Source organism: Anoplopoma fimbria, chromosome 10 (genome assembly GCF_027596085.1).
Source record: "Anoplopoma fimbria isolate UVic2021 breed Golden Eagle Sablefish chromosome 10, Afim_UVic_2022, whole genome shotgun sequence".
Classification (NCBI taxonomy): Eukaryota; Metazoa; Chordata; class Actinopteri; order Perciformes; family Anoplopomatidae; genus Anoplopoma; species Anoplopoma fimbria.
In genome coordinates, this window is record NC_072458.1 from 2,074,068 (window position 1) to 2,083,366 (window position 9,299).

At 37.6% G+C, this 9,299-nt stretch overlaps 1 protein-coding gene across 1 annotated transcript; it reads right to left on the minus strand.

Moving 5' to 3' along the window:
• Positions 1-727: 727 nt before the first annotated feature.
• dazl (deleted in azoospermia-like) lies at positions 728-6,980 on the minus strand. Its single transcript, XM_054606145.1, has 9 exons — positions 6,867-6,980; positions 5,856-5,978; positions 5,164-5,255; positions 4,833-4,884; positions 4,679-4,745; positions 4,407-4,546; positions 3,790-3,870; positions 2,989-3,052; positions 728-2,121 (listed from the first exon to the last, which is right to left on the minus strand). Exons 1-8 carry the CDS (start codon positions 6,867-6,869, stop codon positions 3,008-3,010), a joined length of 603 nt encoding a protein of 200 aa, XP_054462120.1. The 5' UTR covers positions 6,870-6,980; the 3' UTR covers positions 728-2,121; positions 2,989-3,007.
• Between the last annotated feature and the right edge of the window lie 2,319 nt (positions 6,981-9,299).

A 9,299-nucleotide genomic window follows, 5' to 3' on the forward strand; every position in this document is an offset into this window, starting at 1 on the left:
AGAGGCTTTTTACACTCTTCCTCCCTCCTCCCAGTTGTTTCTCAACCGCTGCTCTCCGGGTTTAAATACTCTGAGACACTTTGATAACCAATATGAATCATATTGTGGGCTTTAAAAATGATAAAACATCCCCAGTGATGGTAAATGACTTAGAAAAGTAAGGATGAAATGCACAGAGTAGCACACAGACAAGCTGCTTGCACTGTTTTCTGATATGTTTGCCTTGATAGTCAAAGTGTTTTGGTACAGTGTGTTAGTCACACAAGGATGTGGGTCTCCCATTAAGGTTATCAGGGTTGGAGGTGTTTTTGTTTTTCAAAAATGTCTCCTTTGGAGAATTCATATTTCATAAGTAGCTAGACTTATCCATAATTCAGAAACGTCTGACTGGGGTGTAGGTGGGTGGGGCTGATGGGTGGTCACAGGCTGGACAGGACACCCTGGGGAGCTCAGTCACACCACCAGACTGTGACAAAAACAAAACGCTCCGTGACCAGAGATGATGGGCTTGTTGCCAGGGAAGACAGAGAATCCAACCCTGACTGCACACCAGCAGCCGCTGACAGGCTTATGGAGGCTGGAGCGGAGCAGGAGGGCACACTGAAAGCTCCATGCTCCAACATCATCACCAAAATACAGCACCACGGTTCCAAATTACCTTCACAAGCTTAAATGATAACATACTTTAACTTTTATTTATTTCAAACCAAAACAATCCAAACCCTGCAAACATAAAACACAAACCAAACAGTGCAGTGCCCAGGCTCTCTGAACAAAACTATTCTATTAATACAATCAGACGTCTGATTAGGAGACGCTCGAGGTCATTGCCACGATAAAACTATGCAGAACTGGGTCAAGAGAAATGAAAATGTGTGACGTACACCAAATACCAAATGTGCATCTCCCACCATACAAAGATACTCTTTGAGTGCATACATTTCACAGAAAACAAATGAAGTGCACTTACTGAAAATAATATACATATAAAAGAATCATTGTTCACTCTCACAATGACAGTAAAATACTTTGTGCAAAATCACCTGCGACTAGATTAAAACCCAAAGAGAGAAACAACCAGTATAAAGTGAACCATGTACAGTGAACGATTTTCCCAAAAAAGAAGCAGAGAGCACCTTATTTTAAATCATGTCCTTCATTTTCAAGTTGGATTTTGAACTGTCTTCCACGAGTTGATTTACGAGTAACAATAAATTATGCCGTGATTGTACTTGAGTGTGAACCGTTTGAGAAACACCCAGTCACAGGATGGGACGGTTTAGAAACACAACACTCAGATGATCGGTGTGCTGCAACGTGCTCTGTGGAACTCAACTTGAAAAGTCCGGCGTTTGACCGAGACGAGAAATCCGTTATATTGACGAGGCAAAATAATGTGACCTAAATTACTGTTCATTTACTGCCTCAATCGACACCCAATTAAATAGAATAGAGAACAAAATAAATGAGTGCTTGAAATTAATGGAATGACCAAGTGCCCTTATACTGTAGTAGACAAGTTAATGACATTTCTTAAATCAGAGGAGAATTAGAACTGAACTTGAATTAAAGTAGCATTCTACTTCAATGCTGAGACAACAAAATTGCTGTCAATGTTACAATATATATATATATTTATAAATGTACCTTTGATGTACAGAGAGCCCTTGCAGAGGCTAAAAAAGCCCCAACCAACAAAATATTTAAAATAATACTAAATATAAATAATAAAACATAAATAGGCACAAAGGGTAAGCTTAAAAGTCTTTTCCATTTTTTTTCTGTAGGATAACTAACAAAGGAAAATAAACAAAACCCAGCTGGTATGGTGAGGATGCTCTGCTCTTCCTGTGTGACTGTCACTGTGATCCGTGTGAGTTAAAAGCGGTCTGACCACAAGACAGCGGTCCATACCCGTCGTGGTCAAAGTGATTGTGATAGAACTGGTACAGTTAAAGTGGAGAGCTCCTGCAGTCTGGTGTTAAAATGGGTCTCAAAAATTGAGGGAAGGGAGAAGAGGGGAGGGCGTTCAGGAAACAGTGAGAGGCGTTGGGTCGCTTCCAGCCGTCCGGAACATCAAGATGTCATCCTGTCTGCATTTTGACTCACTGTAGCGTGCATCTAAAAAGAGCAGAGGACAGAAAAACACATCACAAGTTCATAAAAGTTCCCTCATTCAATTGCACACCCAAATCAGGATTAGTCTATTTTAAAAGAAGAAAACTAATAGCAGAAGCAAAAAAATGTGAAGCATCTAAACAGGGATAGGCAACCAAGGGCAATGGAGCTCTGACAGTATGCAGGTTTCTCTTCAAACCACACACGACAACATAAAGTAATAGCACTTCACTGAACAACCAACTTCTTCTTGATAAAGAGTGTGAAAGCTTGCAGACGCTTTATGCTCCGTGGCACATTGTTACCTCAAACAAAATCACTTACACCCACTAACATATGGCTTTTGTCTTTAGTGGGAAAAGTTTGGCAGTAGTCATGAGTAATTTTGGGCTCTAGCACTGATCGGCAGTGATGAAAACATGACACCCGGGTGGACTCGCTAATTTTCTACCCTTTTCAGCTGCTTTCTTTGTTTCGCTCTCACGTCGTTCCAAGTGAGTCGGCACCGAGTTTGAAGAGAGACTGAATAAGCAACAAATGTAAAAAAGAAATAACCAGCGTAACATTTTCACTTTTTGTTAACTCATTTTGGATTCCCGTTTTTTTGTGACTTTTGACATAACAAAGCAGAAAATAAACAGAAAGGCATACTTGTCTATTGGCATTGGGGTCCATCGTGTATTTTAAGCAGTTTTCCCCCGTTTAACAGATATACATGTAAACATGTAACATATACACATCTACATGTATATGTTTAAACGTGTATATGTTACATGTAAATATGTAACATATACGCGTTCACTTTGGTGGAGAAAAAGGATACTTCCGTATTACTTGGTATGAAGGCAGTTTGTTTGAAGTAATTCTTACCTGGCAGGTGGCTCAGTGGCTACAGCACAGTCATCATAGTCTGGACTCCACAGTCAACAAAGCTCTGGAAACAGACATTAACATAACATTACAAAAAGATTTGTGAGAACACTGACAGACATGTTTCAAACACATAAACAGCTGCCATGAAACAGGCTCTCAAAAAAGTTTTATCATTATAAGAACTGATTGTTGGTACACATCCTTTCAGACACCACCACCTAGTGGCCTGTATGAACATTGCAGTTTGAGGACAATGTCTTGCCAAGAACACTACTGAAAAATAAATGAATATAATGATACGCAGATACAAAATTCCACTTAATCCCGTGGATTTTGAAAGTCTCCATCACCGTTTTCATCCAACTGGTCTCAGGAGGTTTTCTCAAATTAGAAGTGATTTGCGTTGCTTTAATTATACTGAATTTACTACTACTCCCACTAAAAGTGGAGTCACCTGATTGACAGGCTGTGTCCTCTGGTCCGCCATCCAGTGAGGTGGAGTGTACGGTGTGTGGGGGAAGATGGGTCAGCGGTGAAACAGATGGCAACAGACAAAGCCAGATTCACCTCCATAGGAATTTGGGGGTGTGTGGGGGAGTGAGGGGCATGCAGGGAAAGGTGGATCTAAGACAGGCTGAACCCTTTATCTCACATCAGGAGAATAAATGCAATGCCTCGGAGACCTTGCACAGGACGCTGTTAACTAATTAGTATACGTGTGTGTGTGTGTGTGTGTGTGTGTGTGTGTGTGTGTGTGTGTGTGTGTGTGTGTGTGTGTGTGTGTGTGTGTGTGTGTACCTGGTAGGCGTAGGCATTCTGTGCGTAGTTCATTGGCATCTGTGGGATCATGACCCCTCCAAAGTTGGAGTAAGAGTACGGCTGCAAGGAGAGACAGAAGGAACACAATAAACCTCAGTATAGTGAAGTATGTTTGTATAGCAAACAGTGCTTAGCAGATGTTAAAACAACTGATTATTATTGCTACAGCAATAAGTAACTGTTTCTCATGTTTCGTGTTCTTGCAAGGAGTGCACTTTAACTGCTAATGACTTTTGACAGTTGGTATTGTCTGAATAATTCACCAACTTGGATATTATTAGCAATTACATTAGTCATGCCATAGCCAACTCTATGTTGTTATATCCATTCTGGTAAATTGAAAGTAAATTGATAGATTTTTCTCCACTTTGCACCTCTATTCTTGGCTGTGATAATGAGCCAACTTCCCCTCAGAGAAAATAAGATTTATTTCATTTTACACACTGTAACTGTGAGAATAGAAAGGTGTGTGACAGCATTAGAAATGCCACACACGGTGCGTTAACTCGGCTCGACAAAGCTGTTTTTAATAATCTTCCTGCTTGCTGAAAATGAATATTCTTGATAGCTTGGCTATGTGTGTGTGTGTGTGTTACCTGATTGTAGGGGCTGCCTCCATTGAGGATGGGCGAAGGTTGCGCCATACCGCCTCCCATCGGTGAGCAGCAGCCGCAGTAGAAGTACTGAGTGGGGCTCATCCAGGGAGCCGGGCCAACCAGACGGGACGGCATGGACCCTAGATGAAGAAAAACACAATACAAACACGACAACACAGTTTGAAAATACATTTAGTGGGAAGATCTTTTATTTTTTTTACTGCCAACCAAACATCCAATACAATTCCTCTTTAGTGTATAGGAATACATACGAGAGCTCCTTTCTTTCATGATCGCAGGGCCCAGCTTGAGTTTCCGACCCTTAAAACTGATCTGTTGCTATAGTAAAAAGAAATATGAAGAAATATTACTCTCAGTTGGAGATAAAAATCAATAGAATAGCAGTCTGACAGACAAATGTCTCACCTCAATGATTGACTGAATGTTGACATCTTCATTGAAGTACACAAACCCGTACCTAGGAAGACACAAAACAACTGTGAAACACTGTGACTGAAAAAAAGAAATTAGTTCTCAAACTAAGTTATGAAAAAGGCTAATGAATATTCATAAAACTGATATGCAAATAAACAACCAACCCAGTTTACACCCACACACTTTCACACAAGTTAACTGACAAATACAGAGTACATACTCTTTGAGAAAATGACTCAAAATAATTTCTGTAATCATGCTGCGTGAAAATCTCCCTGAAGGTCTCATGAATGCAATTCACAAATGCAGTTCATTTTCTCACCCTTTGCAGATCCCACCACGGTATGTGATAATTTTGACTTCCTTAACAGCACCATATCTCGCAAAGAAGTCCCGCATTTCATTTTCATCCACCTGAAGATCAAAATGAATTTCAAAGTGAAAAACTGGATTTTTGTAGAGGAAAAGCAAAGCAGTGCCATGTTCACAACGTGCAGTTCAAGTACACTAAAACATTGGTTCTGTTCAGGGTGACGTAACACAAAGAAAGTTACGTGCAGATATAATTGTTTTGCAGAAACTCCTCTGTTAATTTAACATTTAACTGAAAGCATCTACATCGAGTGGTGAAACATTCATATATGCTAGGGCACTGAAATTCAAATTTACAGTAGAATAAAACTTTCAAATGAATACATTTGTATTTCTGTAAATGTGTGGAGCAAGAAGGTAAAAAAGCTTTTTTTAAATCAGATATATACTTGACAGCAGTCTTTTACCCACATGTGGGAAAACCTAGATTCGGACGACACATTGACGCTTTTCCAATTGTTTTATCTGCCTATGAGTTAACCATTTCAGTTGTATCATACACAAAACAGTAAATGAATAAGCTCAAGGAACAAATCAAACCTAAATATCTAAACATTAGAGCTTGGGACCCAGATTTGGGCAGGAACAGTGTGTTCAGTTTTACAGCTCAGGTGTATGTGAACTAAATACATCTGATCTTACCTTCATGTCAATCCCACCAACAAAGAGGGCGTTGGGCGTCAATTTGCCCTCAGGAAGAATGTAGCCATTTGACAACTTCAGGGAAGGTGAAGTCTGGCTGCTGCTCCTGGACTTTTGGGCATCCTGACCACAGAACAACATTTGAATGATTGAGTTGCATGGTAGGAAAATACCCTATAGTGTTGTTCAGGGAGTACCCTTCAACGAATACCCATACCTACAGGATTATATTATTAGTTATAATAGTTTCTGTCTGTATATATAATATTTCAGTTACTGTAGATTCTTTACTGTTTTTTTATTGCTCATTTATAATTACTTATTTTTGATCTTGTTTTTACTTATGTCTCTTGTTTGCACTATCCTCTATGCTGCTGTAATCCTGTAAATGTCCCCGCTGTGGGACTAATAAAGGATTATCTTATCTTATTTTAAGATCATAAGATTGGGCTAAAGTAAACTTTGACGCAAAAATCCATTATTTTCTGGCTATAGATGATCCCTGCAGCTATGGCGAAAGAACAATAAACCACATTGAATAATAACGTTACTGCCACCTTCTGCGCATGCGTAGTAGCGCCACTTCATGGGCAGCGCACACCGGCAATAATGGCAGAAGTATGCTAGCGGTAGTGAATTGTTATGCTAACTTTTTTAGCATTAGTCCACAAGACTTAACTACTTAAATTTACTTTGACAAGCAGCTACAGAGTTAAGTAAATAGCATTGACAAAAAAGTCAGCGACACAATTAATAATATTAAAAATAGCTTAACCAACGAGTGTTAGCTACCTGCAGCTAGCTTAGTGCGCCTTTTTTTGGGGTTCTCAAGGCGAAGGTCGCTAATTAGCTAGCTCGCTAATGCTAACTAGCTAATGCTAATGCTAGCTCGCTAATGCTAGCTCGCACTTAGCCAGCATGTTGATTAATAAGTCTTCAATTAAACAAAGCGATTGCACGGCTATACTTTTAACAGTGAGTTGTTGTGCACATACAAGTATCGCAACTTACCATATCTAAAATAATTTAAAATAATAATAAGTTATCCGGATACACAACGTGAGCTGCGGCGCTTCTTCTGCCCGACAACAGCCACCTCACAATGGAAACCACGCCTAGTGCACATGACTGATCCAACCTATCAGATGTTAGATGTGCAATTTATGTCAAGTTAACCTTTAACTCCTAGGCTGTTGTCCTTATTTTCTTTTTTTTATCTTTTCTTGAATGATTAGTCCAAAAAAAAAAAAAAAAAAGTTTTACAATTAAATGCAAATGTATCACAAAAGCATCCATTGTCCTGCACAATGCATGCATCATTCCCACAGGATACCTTCTCAAATAAACATTATTAGGGCTTTCAATATTACTGAAGTGCTTTTAAATCAAACCACATCCTTACTCCTTAACTGTGATTTATTGTTTTTGATAAATCTTCATCTAAAAGAACATAGACATAGAGTGGATCTATGCAAATTTGATTCAAATTTAAGATTGGCATGTTTGCTTAAAAGTTTCACTCTCCCTGCCCTTGTTGCACGTACTGGCTCTTAACATAACATGCTGTTGAAACTTCATTTAATATGAAACTTGGCCTGTGAACAATATTTCAAACTCATTTTCTTATTGATAACTTTCATTTTAAATGTACAGCTGGTTGCTAAACCATCAGAAAAAGGTGGACATTCCATGTAAATTAACTGATCTAATCAAATGCCAAGTGATTGCAATTACTGCTCAAATGGAGTGCCTCTTGATTATTTGTGTAAATTCTGCAAAATATGGCCTTTATAAATGCCATATGGATAAACTTGACTGGAATTAGTCATGGCTATGTGGTGTTCCTAGTCCTGACCTTGACAATAAACACACCTTGTAACCTTGTCACCTGTGTAACCACTGACACTTTTGTTTGACTCTATTTTGATTCAATAATTAAATCCTTATTTTTGTATACAAGGTTGTTTAGTGAAGACTGAAATAAACCCAAATCCAACCCTAGTGGTGTTATTTAGAAGCTGCTTAAACATTGCTCTGGTTTATGCTCTTAGATGCTCTTGTTTAAGAAATGAGATGCACTTATGACTTCTGGTGACTAGTAGTTCTCTTGAATACCTATGTTGAATACACTTACGGTATTGTAAGTCGCTTTGGATAAAAGCGTCTGCTAAATGACTGTAATGTAATTGACACCAACAAGGAAGAGTGGGATATATTGAAATGTGTGTAATTTTATATTCTATTCAACTGTATTTGTATTTTTTGGTAAACAAATGTAATGCAAATGTACTAAAACTGCATTTTTTGGCTCATGAACATGAACATTTATTATGGGCCACGTGGTTGAGGCTCATTCTGGAGGAGAAGCAGAGTGGAGACCAGCAGATGGCAGGGGACGACTGCTGGATAGTGATGCTTCCAGGGTAAAGTATCAGGTCAACCCAGAGAGAGTTGCTCTGTTGTATCTCCGCCTTGGTTGTGACCATATTACACATACAGTACCAGTCAAAAGTTTGGACACACCTTCTCATTCAACTACTTTGAAGAATCTAAAATATAAAACATATTCTGGTTTGTTGAGCATTTGTTTGTTTACCACATAATTCAATATGTGTTCCTTCATAGTTTGGATGTCTTCAATATTAACTTACAATGTAGAAAAAATATAATATAATATAATAAAAATAAGGAAAAACCATTGAATGAGAAGGTGTGTCCAAACTTTTGACTGGTACTGTATACCAACACGGGTGTGTATAAAACAAAAGACAAAAAAAGTGAAATAAACTGATAAATCCGAATATGTTCATAACAAAGAAATGCCAACATACAGTAGCAGTCAAAAGTTTGGACACACCTTCTCATTCAACTACTTTGAAGAATCTAAAATATAAAACATATTCTGGTTTGTTGAGCATTTGTTTGTTTACCACATAATTCCATATGTGTTCCTTCATAGTTTGGATGTCTTCAATATTAATCTACAATGTAGAAAAAAATAAAAATAAAGAAAAACCATTGAATGAGAAGGTGTGTCCAAACTTTTGACTGGTACTGTATATATATATATATATATATATATATATATATATATATATTTTATATATATATATATATATATATATATATATATATTTATTTATATATATATATAAATAAATATATTAAAATATATATATATATATATATATATATATATATATATATATATATATATATATATATAGTACCAGTCAAAAGTTTGGACACACCTTCTCATTCAACTACTTTGAAGAATCTAAAATATAAAACATATTCTGGTTTGTTGAGCATTTATTTGTTTACCACATAATTCCATATGTGTTCCTTCATAGTTTGGATGTCTTTAATGTAGAAAAAAATAAAAATAAAGAAAAAAACCATTGAATGAGAAGGTGTGTCCAAACTTTTGACTGGTACTGCCCC

Coding starts and splice junctions, on each gene's coding strand:
- dazl (XM_054606145.1), bottom strand. Junction 5,256..5,855: donor TTGGTGGGATTGACATGAAG/GTAAGATCAGAT, acceptor TTTGATCTTCAG/GTGGATGAAAATGAAATGCG. Junction 3,871..4,406: donor GAGGCAGCCCCTACAATCAG/GTAACACACACA, acceptor CTCTCCTTGCAG/CCGTACTCTTACTCCAACTT.